The 14,401-nt window shown below is 38.3% G+C and overlaps 1 protein-coding gene across 3 annotated transcripts in view; it reads right to left on the reverse strand.

Moving 5' to 3' along the window:
• Window positions 1–12,046, reverse strand: part of LOC121905603 (CREB-regulated transcription coactivator 2) — a 53,756-nt gene extending 41,710 nt beyond the window's left edge. For all 3 annotated transcript variants that reach the window (XM_042423973.1, XM_042423972.1, XM_042423971.1), the window contains exon 1: window positions 11,817–12,046. In XM_042423973.1, the coding sequence (XP_042279907.1) occupies window positions 11,817–11,990 (174 nt within the window). In that variant the 5' untranslated portion in view covers window positions 11,991–12,046. The remainder of the gene's footprint in view (window positions 1–11,816) is intronic.
• Between the last annotated feature and the right edge of the window lie 2,355 nt (window positions 12,047–14,401).

Raw genomic sequence — 14,401 nt, forward strand, 5'->3', positions numbered from 1 at the left:
GGGGGAAATCCTTGTCGGGCCGCAGGGGGATTTTTCGCTGCAATACCGCGAGTGTTCACTGGGAAAAACTGGCTGCAAGGCTGAGCGGCGGCGCCCTATCCAGCTCTTATTATACATCCATGGTACCACCAGGCCTGAAAAAAATTCTAGGGGAAACACTGCAATCTGACTATTTTCACGATTGATTGGCTATTTGTTTGATCTATAATATCCTACAGCACAAGGTGGCAACAGTCCAAAATCTTACACAGTTTATTATCATGTAAGACCAAGAAAAGCAGCAATTTCCCACATTTAAGAAACTGGAAAATCAAATATTTGGCATTTTTTTCTTACAAAATTACCTAAGTGATTAATCAATCATCAAAATAATTGTAGATGAATTGTCTTTCCGATCGACTAATCGTTGCAGTTCTAGTTGAAAACAACCGCAGCGGTGAGATGATGAAGAAATACTGAACTTTTTCTTGGAGCGTCTTCCTTTAAAGAAAACAAAAAACAAAACTCCAGATGACTCAGACAAACCCCGACAGTCAACACAGTGCTCAGTTCACTCCAAAACGCAGACAATAACCACTGTTTGCATGCAGCACTTCACCTGTAAATGCAGCAACACGATACTTACAAAGTGACAAACAAAGAAGCAAATGACAGATTATACAGACAAACAGTGACAACAGCAGCTTCACCCATCAACAACAACAATAACAGCAGCAGCTACCGTCTCTTACGGAGCAAGTTACTCATTTGATGTTTTTGTCTTCGGTGACTCACATCTTTTCCCATACGCATACTTCGGGTGCAACTTAGAGGTCATTGTCTTGCTCAAGGACAGTTCAACATGCGGTCAGAAGGAGCAGGGAATAAAAAACCTTTGAGGAACGGCTGCATCTCTTTAAATACTGAGCTATATGCTGCTGTCCAGGTCAACATGAACAACAACTATTTGATTAAATTGGTCAAATTAAGAGAATAACTTCAAATATCTGTAACCAGGTTGTGATACAAAGATTAAAGATACAAAATAAGAGCTGCGAGGATTGGTTGATTAATCGATTAGTTGGCAACTATTTTGATAATTGAATAATCGTTTTGAGTCCAAATTCTCTGATTCCAGCTTCTTAAATGTGAATATTTACTGGTTTCTTCAGTCATCTATCACTATAAACTGAATATCTTTGGGTTGTGGACAAAAAGGAAACAGGAAACAGTGAGAAACATTTTTCGCCATTTTATAAACCAAACGACTAATTGGTTAACTGAGAAAAGGCTCAAAAGATTAATAAAAATCATCTTTAGTTGCCCTAGCAGTGGATTACTCATTAGTCTTTTACACCAGGGTTGTAAAAACATTTATTTTCAGCAAAACCACTTTCATAGCAATACTCAGAGCTGCGATAATTAATCAATTACTCGCTCAAAAAAAAGAATGAATCTGTAATTAGTTTGATAACTGATAAGTCTTTTTTCAAGGAAAGAAGCCAAATGTGAGATTTTGTCTGCTTTTCCTCATCTTAGATTATATAGGGCAGCAACCTACGCCTACGTTACCCACAATGCAACTTCACACAGCTCACTCGGGGGCAACAAAAGGCTTTATACAACTTTTTTGTACACATGCACAGTAGAACTCCCCAACACATGCTGATGGAAACTCTGTGGAGTTTCCCCTTCAATGCATTTATTCTTTGATCTGGTAGAAAGGTTGCGGTCGCGCTGGTCAGCTCTCACAGTGAAGATGTTCCTGGATCAATAAAAGGTTTTATTATTGATAATGATGTATTTACCCATGAGTATCAAAGGGTTTACAGCCATGAGACATGAAATCCAAGCTAACCGAACCAGTGCAACCTCTGAAAGTCCCTGTACCCGCTTCAGGCTGCAGAAGTCAGTATTCTGCCCTGAAGCTGCAATTATCACCATCCTGTGAGAAGAAAAACATCTAAAAATACTCTTAGTTTGAGTTTGCTGACATGAGTCTGTGTCAACACATACAGGAGCATCTTCAACTCATCGAAAAACAGGAGATAAATAGTTTGAATTGGACAGCAATGATTAATAAAAGGTTTTGAGATCACTATCTAGGTTTCAATAAGTAAGAAACCAAAGCAGCACACAACGGTACATCTGACTACAACTAGTCAGAATATTAATATCAAGCTTCCTACACGGTTTCCATTCCAACTATGACAACATGTGACCTGACAGCTGGTCTGCAGCGTGTCTGTTTATCAGGCCGGTTATGTGATATTAGATGTCACATCTGCAGCAGAGCCTGATCAATACTGAAGACTGATTAAACCAATATTTATAGTCTGATGGCAACAAATCAGCTGTTTTCCATAAGCACATAAATATTTTGTTGTTTAGATATTTGTGAGTTAAGATATTTTACAGCTGAACAATAAAAATCACCATCAAAAAAATGACAATGACAAGAAAATTATACATTTTGAACCACAAAATTTACATTATTTCAAATAATACCTGTAAAGATATAAAAACTAGGGCTGCAACTAAATATTATTTTCATTATCGATTAATCTCAATTATTTTCGGTCTGTGAAATGCTGCCATTTATACTTTCATAAAGCCCTCTGTAACATCTTCAACTCGTTTGTTTCGTCCAGAAGCTAAAAGATTTTCAAATGACGGAAAGAAAAATAGCAAATCCTCACATCTACGAAGCTGGAACCAGAGAATTTTGGGGCATTTTTTCTTGAAAGTCGCATTCTGGCTCTGACGCGGCTGCCGGAGCTGATCGCGGCCACTTTAGTCAATGTATCCGATTCCACCGGGCGCACAGCGGCGCGTTTCAGAAGCGTCCCGGAAGCGGCTCTCCGCTGCGCTGCGCTAAAGATAGGCGCCTCGTCTATTTTTTACGGAAGCCACGTCAAGCAGCACAGAGCAGATCGAGCTGGGCAGGAAGTCAGAAACAGCATTGAGCATCCGGTCAATTTTCAAAATAAAACACCCTGTGCAGACTCCTGGTCATATATCAACAATAAACACAATTAAAACAGACGAATAAAGAAACCATTTAACTACGTAGCCTACTTAACCAATGACCAACCAAAATGACCAAATCAATGAAAGCTGAGCAAGTTAACAAAATTGGGCAGTTTAGTTGCCCTGCTACTGCAGTAATTACGGTGGCCTTAAGGCACTTTATCAGCTTTGACAAGGCTGCTGTAATTACTGTAGTAGGAGTGCAACTGACTTTAAACGGTGGAAGGCTTCCCTGCAGTGAAGACGCTCCGCTTCTGAAACGTTCCCGGTGGAATAGGGCGCTGTGCAGAGGACGGAGCAAAACCGCGTCGGAGCCGGAAGGCGGTGCACACGCGCCCGGTGGAATCCCGGGGTTACGCTCCGTCGACTGACTTATCATTGCAGCTCTAATAAAAACATTATATGGACCTTAAACAGAGAAAATTCAAGTCAAGTATGCATAACATGGCGGCCAATGATACGAACTACTGAGTTCACCCACCAACATATCTGCTGATAGGGCTGCAACTAACAATTATTTTCTTTATTGATTATTTTTCCATTAATGGTTTGGTCTACAGAGCGTCAGAAAATAGAGACAAATCATAATTTACTATCATATACGTCAGGAGTCAGAGATCAGGTTCAAACGTTGGCTGGTTTTTCCAGGATTATTCATTGAGGGCGTTACAAAGGAAACACAAGCCTACATGTTCTTTTCTTTTCATCCATTTAAGAGTAAAATGTATTTATAAGAATGTTTAGGTTTAATAAGTTCCAACTTATTTCATACTCATTTGGCTAAAAATGACTCATATGTGAATAAATGTTCTGTGTTGCACTTCTTTATTGTTTATCCACACATGATAAACAGACGCCTGCTTCTTTTATGGTTGACTGAAAGTATTGTTGTTGTTGTTGTTGTTGTTGTTGTTGTTGTTGTCGTCTTGAAAAAAAAAAAAAAGGCATCAACACACAAATGTTCGACCGCCACCTGTTTGTGTTTGTGGATCTGCTCCGATCCAACAAAGTTGTGGAATTAAAACTGTGTTACGATTCACACATTAAACTTTAAACACTGTGATAGGTTTATGAGATTTAATTTCAGTGCAGTTTTTATTACCTCTCCTTGTGTTTGGTCGCTATCAGATACAACGAGATTATATTCACAGAGATTTACAAAAAGCCTTTTGTTTATTCTGTTTGCTACAGAAGATTCTTGGAAAAAAATGATGTAAAAAGTTTCGATGTTAAAGCTGTTAAACTGATATACGACGAAGAAAAGCAGAAAATCTTCACAATTAAACTGGAAACAATGAATGTTTGTGATGTTTGTGCCACAGAAAAAAAAAATGAAACGAGTAAATCAATCATCAGAATAACTGCAGATTAATTTTCTGTTGACTGACTAATCAATTGGATAAAATGACGATAATCAAAGTTATCAACTGCATCGGTTATTTTAACACATCATGTAAATAAAGCGGAGATCTTTTCTCTTTATGTTCATCTTCATGAACTTTAGTAAAGTGCAGACACGCTGTGAAGGTTGTGCAACAAATTCATGTTTGAAAAGCTGCAACGTCTCTGATTTCTGTTCTTTTTCAAGCAGAAAAATAAAAACTGTCAGTGATGTTTCAGTTAGAGACAGAAGAAGCATAAAGACTGCTGCTACCAACACACACACACACACACACACCCTGATGCTATTAGCTGATTGGACCACCCACGCATTCCTGCAGCAGAGTGTGTGTGTGTGTGTGTGTGTGTGGGTGTGTATAAAAAGGACAGGCGCTAAAGGAATTCCCAGAAAAGACAGAATTCAAAGGGGTGGTATTGTCAGTAAATGAAGGAGGAGGAGGTGGTGGTGTGTTTGTCAGAAGCCCCTTTCAGACACTTAACGAGCTGCAACAATCTGCATTCACCGTCAGTATCAATAAACTACAGATAGTGAACTGATACTGGATTTTGAAGGCCATTACTGATTGATATTTGGGTGTTCCAATAAAGGTAATCAGCTGACAGTAGTTATTTTTAAATATTTTTAATATTAATACAAAACATGTAAAGTCAATTTTAACTGTATAGATCTCACAGATCACAAATTAAGACTCTTCAGAGACGACTACCAGCATCTCATCTTCAATAAAAGTTCATCTTATCAATCAATAATTACCTTTGCAAGTCGAATGTAAAGTCTACTGAATGATATCTTCTCCGCCGTCACTCAGAGGCTAATGTTAGCGTAGCAGAGTAGATCGTCTGTCTCCAACTCTGGTGCAAAGAATAAAACTCAATAACTCAAACATCCTGCGTCCGTTCAGCGTCTCACAGCAGACACACCAACTTCTGATGTTGGTCAGTAAATTACAGTTTCATTTTGTTATTCTCATACAGACAGAAGACTGTAAGAAGCTTTCAAATTTATGAATTAATGCAGTTAAAAATTTTCAAAATAAAAAAACTGTTCTTTCACACTGCTGGTTCTCTGCTGACAGCAATCTTCATCAAGATCATTTATCTTAACTGCCAGTTATGTTTCATACTGCGGTTCAGTGAACTGAGAACAGCAGTTCACAGTCTACCGGAGTAAGAGACTAAAAACCTCCTTTTCTATTCATTCAATCGAATCAGACACCAAAGAATCTGAGAGAAAAACTGTGAGATTCCCAAAGATTCCCTCCTCTAATATCTGCATGAACTAATATCTGCTGATCACAAGTTTCTACACATCATGACAACGTCTTCAAATGTTTTGTTTAGTCCGAATCAACAGACCAAAAACCCCCAAATATTAAATTTACAACAATAGAAAAAAACAGAGAAAAGCTGAATGTTTGAGAGGTATGCATTGTGGCTGGATGAATAACTGTTATTTGTCTGAATTAATTTATTATCAAAACTGTCGCTGAGTAAGTTTCAAATCGCTTAGTTCACTTATTATTTTAGCAGTGATCTGTATCTGATGTATATGAGCCTTTATGATGCAGAAGTTCCCTGCTGACTTTGTCAAACATGACACGTCTACAACTCAAGTCACACGTTCCTTAGTAAAACTGAAAATATGATGATGATGATGATGACGATCTATATGTTAAAGTTCACCTCTTCCATCTTACATTACTGCTCATCCGATGCAGACTATAAAACACCTGGATAATAATGTTAGAATCATGTATAAATCACCACGTATGATCCTTCAAAATAAAAGATCCTATAGCAAAACAACACCTGTTAAAATGATCAAAACTGCTAAAAAAACACTATTATATTAATACTATTAACAATATGTACAAAATTAAGTGTGAAAAGTGAAGCAACAGTGAGGTGGAGGCGACGGTAACGTTACTGTAGAGTTGGCAGCAGGTTGACCGGAAGTAAACAGACGTGCGGTTCATAAAACGGATATAAGTCACACTCCATTGTGCAAGTGGAGAGAAAAAAGGCTGGCACGCTGTATGGTGGAAGCTGTGGTTAATCATCCAACCCACCCAGGATGATAAACATCTCAAATCAACCAAAAGATTCACTCTAGGTACATCTCAAAGAGTACAAATACAGAGATGACGCATCAAAATATGTGTATAAAAAATAGTTAGAAGCTGCAGACAAAAAAAAAAAGGACGACCTTTAAAAGCATCCTTGAAGATACACATGCTGCCCAAAATAATCTCAACATATGCATAGTATTATTCTAGAAGTTACAGCTGAATTAATTATAATAGTGTTCTTGATTCAGATCAGTTTAAAGATATAAAAGCTTAAACTGCACCTTCATGATGTGCGTATAATAATAAATAAAAGCTCCTAAAAAAATCATCAAAACCAGGACGAGACTCCGAATGAGTCTGCGTGGAAACGTCCTGATTTATTAGATATGACATCTACTGTTTTCAACTTTACAGTCTTATAAAATCTATTAATTTAGATTTTGTTAAGTGTTTTCGCTGGATATTTCATCCTCTCAGCGGTGAGACATGAATGGAAGTCGGTTAATAATCTGATGAATGTGACTTTCTGGAGGGAGATTTTCTGCTTTGTTGCACAAGAAGCGAGGAAAGAAAAATCCACAATGAAAAGAAAACACGGCGTTACAGAAACGCTCACATGACAGCTCTCCTTTCTATCAGTCAGTATCTCGTTTAGAAGGCGGTTTATTACGCAGATTTAATTTAGTTATGCGTACAATCTGATAATTGGTAACTGGGCGGCTGACAGGAAATTTATTACACCGCCTTCAGACATTTCAAGCTGAATAAAACACTTCATGTATCTGTACTATTCAGCAGAATTGTATTGTGATATGATTATATTTAACTGCTTTGAATATCAGATTGATTGTTTTACATGTGACTTTGCAAACATTTGTAATATTGTGATATATACTGGAGAAGATCATGTCTGTAAGAGGTTGTAGACTAGAGATGCAACAATTCGTCAATTAATTGAAAGAAACTTAATTGGTAACTATTCTGATAATCAATTAATTGTTTTAAGTCGTTTTTTTTTTTTTAAGCAAAAACACCAAACATTTGATGGTTCCAGCTTCTGAAATGTGAGAATTCACTGCTTTTCTTGGTCTTACGTTATAGTAAATTGAATATTTTCTGGGTTTACATCAGTTAATTAAACATTATTGGATAGAATAACCAGACAGGGACGTCAGTTTGTGTTTAATCATGTGAAATAATCACTAACAAATCATCACATTGTGGACAAATCATTAAAAAAAAAAGTCCTCCTCCATCTGCAAGATTGTACACAGTAATTAAATACACCCAGAGAATAATTATAATAATCATAATACAAATATGCCTGCAGCCACATCGCTGTTTGGGAAGCAGACAGCAGGTAATCGCAGCGAGCTAGAAGTAAACACACGCTGTGATTGGTCAGACAATTCATCTGTCAACGAGCAGCGCTCGACACGATGCACCAGAGCAAAACAAAACCACACAACATCCCACCTGATAGAGTCTGTGGATTTAATTATGATTAATTGTGCTGCAACTTATTTAATAAAACACCACAACAGCAGCTTCGCTTTGTACCGTCACACAGACCCAAACACACCGAGACATCCCATCATGCTCCACAAAAATCACGGACAAAAACACCAGAAACTCCATCGCACGTAAAAACAACAGCAGCCTAAACGGAGAGGGAATTCAATCTCATGTCTAAGTGATGGTTAGACTCCGTTTAGGCTGGAACTTGACACCAGTCTTTCAAGTGTTTTGTGCAACTGTTTCATCACTTTCTCTTTAACTCCCCCACCCCTCCCCTCCCCTCCCCGCCTCCCTACCAAAGACCCATTTTTGTCCTTTTTTGCGGCGGGAGGCAGGGAATCTTTAGGGGGAGATAGCAGGTCAACAGTATCTGCCACATACATGTGCTTTACATCATCTGAAAGCTGGAAGCCTGAAGATTAATTAGAGATGCAGCTCAGCACCTGTGTGTCAAGTTTTTCTAGTCATAAATCTGTAAATATACATTGTGTTTTGGTTAGGCGCCTATTCAAATTTTGAGAGTTTAGAGTGTATAAGAGCTTATAACATTATGATGGAAGTATATGATGGACATTCACATGCTCAATTATGTCTCATAAGTTGTTGCAGCAATTTTCAGGTTGCTACCATTTGTTACACAGATTTGGTGCAAAATCTGTTTTTGACCAGTCAAGAATCGATAAAAACGGTCAAAAATCCCTAAAACATCACATTATGACACCAAGACCTTGAGGAACAGCATTAAAAAAATTCATGCTGTGATTTGGTATCAAAAACTTTTGACATTTGGAGATTTCTGTAAGAATTGCATTTTTATGTGACCAGATGGCGAGCACTTCTGTTCTGAAAATTGCTCCAGAAACCCCCTTATTGTCAGTATACCTTGGAAAGCCATACATCCTCTGAATGCTCTCAGTCTCTAGTTTGTGGTTGTAAAGTTTCATGAGGCTGTAATTATCCTAGAGGTCACAATAGGTCATTTTATACAGTGAGATCAAGTTTCAAAACGATGGTCTCACTACAATAAAATAGCTACTGTGGGTACTAACATCATCACACATGAATACGACTTGGCTCAATGAAGCCACAAGAGTCTCAGCTTTCCAGTCAGACCAAATTTATGCAACTCCAAGACTGTTTTGGGACCCCAGTATGCAGAAATATTCAAATACACCATTTTTAGAATAGGTGAAAGTAAAACAATATTACTGCATGCAAAAAACTGCATGGTTTTTGGCCTAAGGTCATCTTGTCTCATATGATACCTCTAGGTATAAAACCGAGCTTCAAAACCAAGTCCGCTCCAGCCTCTGAAAGACAGTAATGTTGGCCAAGGATGTCATTGCCTTGTGGAGTTTAAGAGGTTAAGATGTAAAGAAATACTGACAAAATGTTCAGAGCTCAAAGTATCACCTGAACACCCAAACAAACCTATTAAAATGAGAAACAAGCAGAAACCTGTTGCATTTATGAAGCTGTAACCAGCAACGGTTTGTTGTTTTTATTTGATGAATGACCTAAAAAACACCACACATCAAGCCTTACACCACAAACCCCAAAATTTTCTACACCAAAGACCTAAGATAGTGAGCATAACACCAAAAACCATATCTGGTCAAGGTTTAGTCCAAGGAGCAACCATTTGTGGAGCTCTCCTGCTAGTCCTAACTTAACCTTTTACAACCTTTTACTTTGACAATCAAGATTCAACATATCTCCTTGTGACAGGTTAAAAGACATAAATTAGTTAATCAAATAAGTTATAATCAGTTTGTTTGTTGCCCACTGACAGCTCCTGCAGAAGTCCACAAGTTGGGAACAAACTTTCCTAATAACCAGCTAGCATCTGTCTGAGTATAAATTAATACCAGGGGGAAAAAAGCTGAAATGTAAGGGGCCCTTTTATGCTCATTTCTAGCTCTATATTTTTATTCTGGAACTCCACTACAGTAGCTTTGCATTATTTACAGTTTAAAAACTCCTTATTTATCCTATACTGGCCCTTTATGCAGCCCCTCATTTCAGCCTCTGTCTCTAACAGGCAGTCTTAGCTCTTATTTCTTTAAGCTTTCTGAAAGCCTGCTGAGGGGCAGCTGTATCAGAGTTGTGTTAAGTTACTGCCGATGCAAACCCAACATCTGCTGCTTTACTGCTTCATATTAAAAGCTTTTAAATGACTAAATAATGGGAGACTTTTATTGTGAAGAATTTACAGGAAACTAAATGTGATCCTCACCGAATTAGCAGAGCTTCGTTAGGAGCACTAAAAATCAGTCAACACAAGAACATCTGGAGATATTTGGAGCTCTTTGTTCAGTGGATCAGTTATAAACAACGCAGGGAGGAAGAGTACAAGCAGAAACAGTCACAGTGATGATGATGTTTGATGAAGAGCTGCAGATGACCAGCACACCTCCAACAGGTAAACTACTTATTTTACTTTGCTGTGCTGTGTAATGAGTCATGGCTTGGAGTGACTTCCCCCAAAACAATGAAAAAACACCACAATGTTAACGGAGCAGAGCAGTGACGTGGCGCGCTGTGTGTGGAGCAGATAATCATATAAAGAAATACATCACGAGCCGATGTCGGCTCAGGCTGAAAGTAGAAAAAAACGTTGGAAAACGAGCGTTCAGAGCAGTCTGAAGCTGGTGCTTTTTGCTCACAGGGATTACTTCTATTTTACTATATTAGTTCTATGTGGCACTTTGGCCACATTTAATATGAACATCCAACATGATAACATTATATATAAGACTGGAAATAAGGAAAAGCATAATAGGTTCCCTTTAACCTTTTTCAAGGACAATCAAGATTCAACATATCTCCTTGTGATAAGTTAAAAGACATGAATTAGTTAATTAAATAAGTTATAATCAGTTTGTTAATTCCTCCTTCTGCTGCGGACACTGACAGCTCCAGCGGGAGTTGGGAACAAACTAAACTGAAAACCAGCTAGCGTTTATTGGGAGTGTTCATTTATTCCAGGAGAGAAAAAGCTGAAAATGTATCGTTTACAGTACAAACTACCTACCTAATATGTGTTGACTGATGACTGGTAAGGCAAAAGCCCCCATAATCGTGCTATAACCTGCATGTGACAACCGTCACGCCAAATTCCGTTCAAAAAACGAGGGAATATAGTGTTAGCATTCATGATACGGACGTACGACAGACAAATCATGACTTTAAGTCATCAAAATGCATCGTTTGGTCCCACTGAACAAAACGGCATTGCTTTAACACCTTTTTTCTGTCTGGTTTGCCTGTTATTACAACAATCTTACAACTACCAACGACCTTAACAGTTAACGTTACACAGGGGATGTGTGTGGCAAGAGGCGTGAAAAGTTAAGATTTTCACTAGATTAAGAGCTAATTTGTGTCTCAATTGAATGCCGAATTTACGAGAAGAATCATGACTTGCAAAATGTCTTTAATGATTTACTACTTGTTCATTATATGAGTGGAAACAAGCAAAGTGTTATTGAACTGCCAGATTTTGAACGGGGTTCGGCGGGACGTCCAGGGTGACAGCGACGTTCACGCAATATAGTAAACAAGCCAAGTTAGCGCTCTGAGCTAATGCTTGCTAACTAGGCTAACGACGGATCGGAAATGGGCACCAACATTTTTTTTGCTGACACTAGATATCAAACAAAAGCCAGAGACTACTTCGTGTTAAGCTGCTGTGAGCTGTAAATTCACCACTTCTGAGCAGAAGATAGAAGATAACGTTATCTCGGAGTCTAACAAGCCCGGGCAAGGCCTCTCTTCCTCCGGGCAGCTCTCCTCCTCCTGTCTCCGTCTCAGACTCACCCTGGTCGAGGTGATGTCCATCATGACCTCCTGGAAGGCGGCTGTCTCCTCCGCCTGCCGCTGGGTGTGCAGCGCTATCTTCTCGCTAAACTTTCGGGGGTTGGAAGCCCCGGACCCGGCACCCGGGGAGGGTCCGGGTCCGGGTCCGCAGCCGCCTGTACCCGTCGCAGACATCTTCACCGAGCGGACGGGACGACTTGACGTAGTGGAATGATTTTCCCCCGGAGAGCAGCGTGAAGGAGAAGAGCGCTCACTCTGCAGCTACTTCTGGGGACCTAAAGGTGTCACTATTTTAAAGCACAATTACTCATACACCACACATACACTTGCAGTGGTGGAAAATAACCAAGTAAATTTACTCAAGCACTGTACCTAAGTACAGCTTTGAAGTACTTGTACTTTACTTGAGTATTTCCATGTGATGCTACTTTATACTTCCACTCCACTACATTTCAGAGGGAAATATTGTACTTTCTACTCCACTACATTTATTTTACAGCTTTAATTACGTTTCAGATGAAGATTTGACACAGTATTAATAATCTAATGATGTCATATATAAAAATATATCAGTCAGAGGGACCAAACCACTACTTTTACTGCAATACTTTAACTACATCAAGCTCATAATACTTACTGTAGGAGGATTTTTCAAGCAGGACTTTTACTTGCAATGTATTTTACATCGTATACATGTTAAATATAAAAATTTGTCTAACTTTATTGAATAAAGTTAATAAAAGTGAATAAAATAAAGCTGTTATCTAAGACAAATTGAGTTACACAGAAAAATAATAATTAATAAAATAAATAAATAAAAATGAAATAAAAATAAATGAGACAAAAATATATAAAATAATAAAATAGTCAAATGAGTAAAATAAAAATTAATAAAACTAAATAAATAAAAATACTTGATAAAAATAAACGATTATACAAATATAATAAAACATAATCTATAATTACACTTTTCCAAGCTTTTTATTTGAATTTTTTAAACTGGCAGAAGTCCCAAAGTGCATACCTTACATCATTCCTTGTAAGAAATAACAATTTCTTGCCAAAATAGTTCAGCATCAATATTAATTATCAGTTTAATTTATGGTGGTTTTAGAACAATTTAAACCAAAAATACGATCAGGATATAGTTAAAATAAAATAAAATCATAAAACATGTTATGGGAGAGTACGTTTGTTTCAGGTCTGTATAGTTTGGTTTCTATGGTAACGTCTCTCTATGGTGACGGTTTCTATGGTAACATCTTTCCAACTGCAGAGTGTGACTGAGGTCAATGACTAAAGGTGTGAACGCCCACCTGCTGACACAGAGCGTGGATCCGTTTATGACTTTAACCTACAGAGTGAGTCATCCTGTCAGAACACAGACAAGCTTCGGTGTTCTGGTGCAGGTGGCAGCGCCCCCTGCAGGCAGAGTCCCGCTGCTGCACGGCGCAGAGTTTAAACCGCAGATGTTTGAACTTCCTGAGTTAATTATAGTGTCGTGATTAAAATACGAGGCTTTAATCCAAGTTGGCGGTTTCTCTTTCTCGTCACCTGCTTCAGTTTTATTATAATAATGTCAGAGGTCAAAGGTCAGTTGGTAGGAGTTCACCTTCTTGCTCAAGGACAACAACCACGCGTATGTTAATATGTGGTTAAGATAGAGAAATACAAATCAGTTTCCTAGAAAAAAATCTGATTCAACCTGAAAGTAAAAGAGGACTGTGAGTAAAAACAGTAAAAGGGTTTAAAATAAAGGGGCACTGTGTGAAGAAAAAGTAGGGCCGAGACTAAACAACTCATTTGTGGAACATAACATAACAACAATAATCAAACTATATTTGAATAGCACTTTTCATGCAGGTCAGTGCAATTCAAAGTGCTTTACAGATGACTGACAAGCTGGTGATAAACAATAAATATGCAAACAAGTTGAGACTAATACACACAGGAAATAAAAATGATAAAAAGCATTTAGAGGGAGTAAAACACGAACAATAGACAAACAACAATAAAATAACTTATATAAAATGAATAACGGCTATAAAATATTCAAATCAAAAGCCAGGCTGAGGAGGTTTCAGCTGCTCTTAGATCTTCACAGAGCGTAAAAACTAAATGCTGCCTCACCAAATGTTTTTGGAACAACATGTCAGACAAGTTGGCTGCTGCAAGTATACAGGTACATGTAGATAGGTGGATGATTATATGTTTAGACATGCATGCTTATTAGGAACACCTGTACATCTTCTTATTCCTGCAATTATCCAATCAGCCAATCGGGTGGCAGCAGTGCAATGCATAAAATCCTGCAGATACAAGTCAGGAGCTTCAGTTAATGTTCACATCAAACATCAGAATGGGGGAAAACAAACTGATGTCCGTGACTTTTACTGTGGCGTCATTGTTGGTGCCAGACGGGCTGGTTGGTTTGAGTATTTCTGAAACTGCTGATCTCCTTCACACACAACAGTCTCTGGAGTTTGCTCAGAAGTGAGCGGCAGTTCTGCGGACGGAAACGCTTTGTTGTTGATGAGAGAGGTCAGTGGAGGATGGCCAGACTGGTTGAGGGCTGACAGAAAGGC

This window comes from Thunnus maccoyii, chromosome 10, assembly GCF_910596095.1.
Source record: "Thunnus maccoyii chromosome 10, fThuMac1.1, whole genome shotgun sequence".
Classification (NCBI taxonomy): Eukaryota; Metazoa; Chordata; class Actinopteri; order Scombriformes; family Scombridae; genus Thunnus; species Thunnus maccoyii.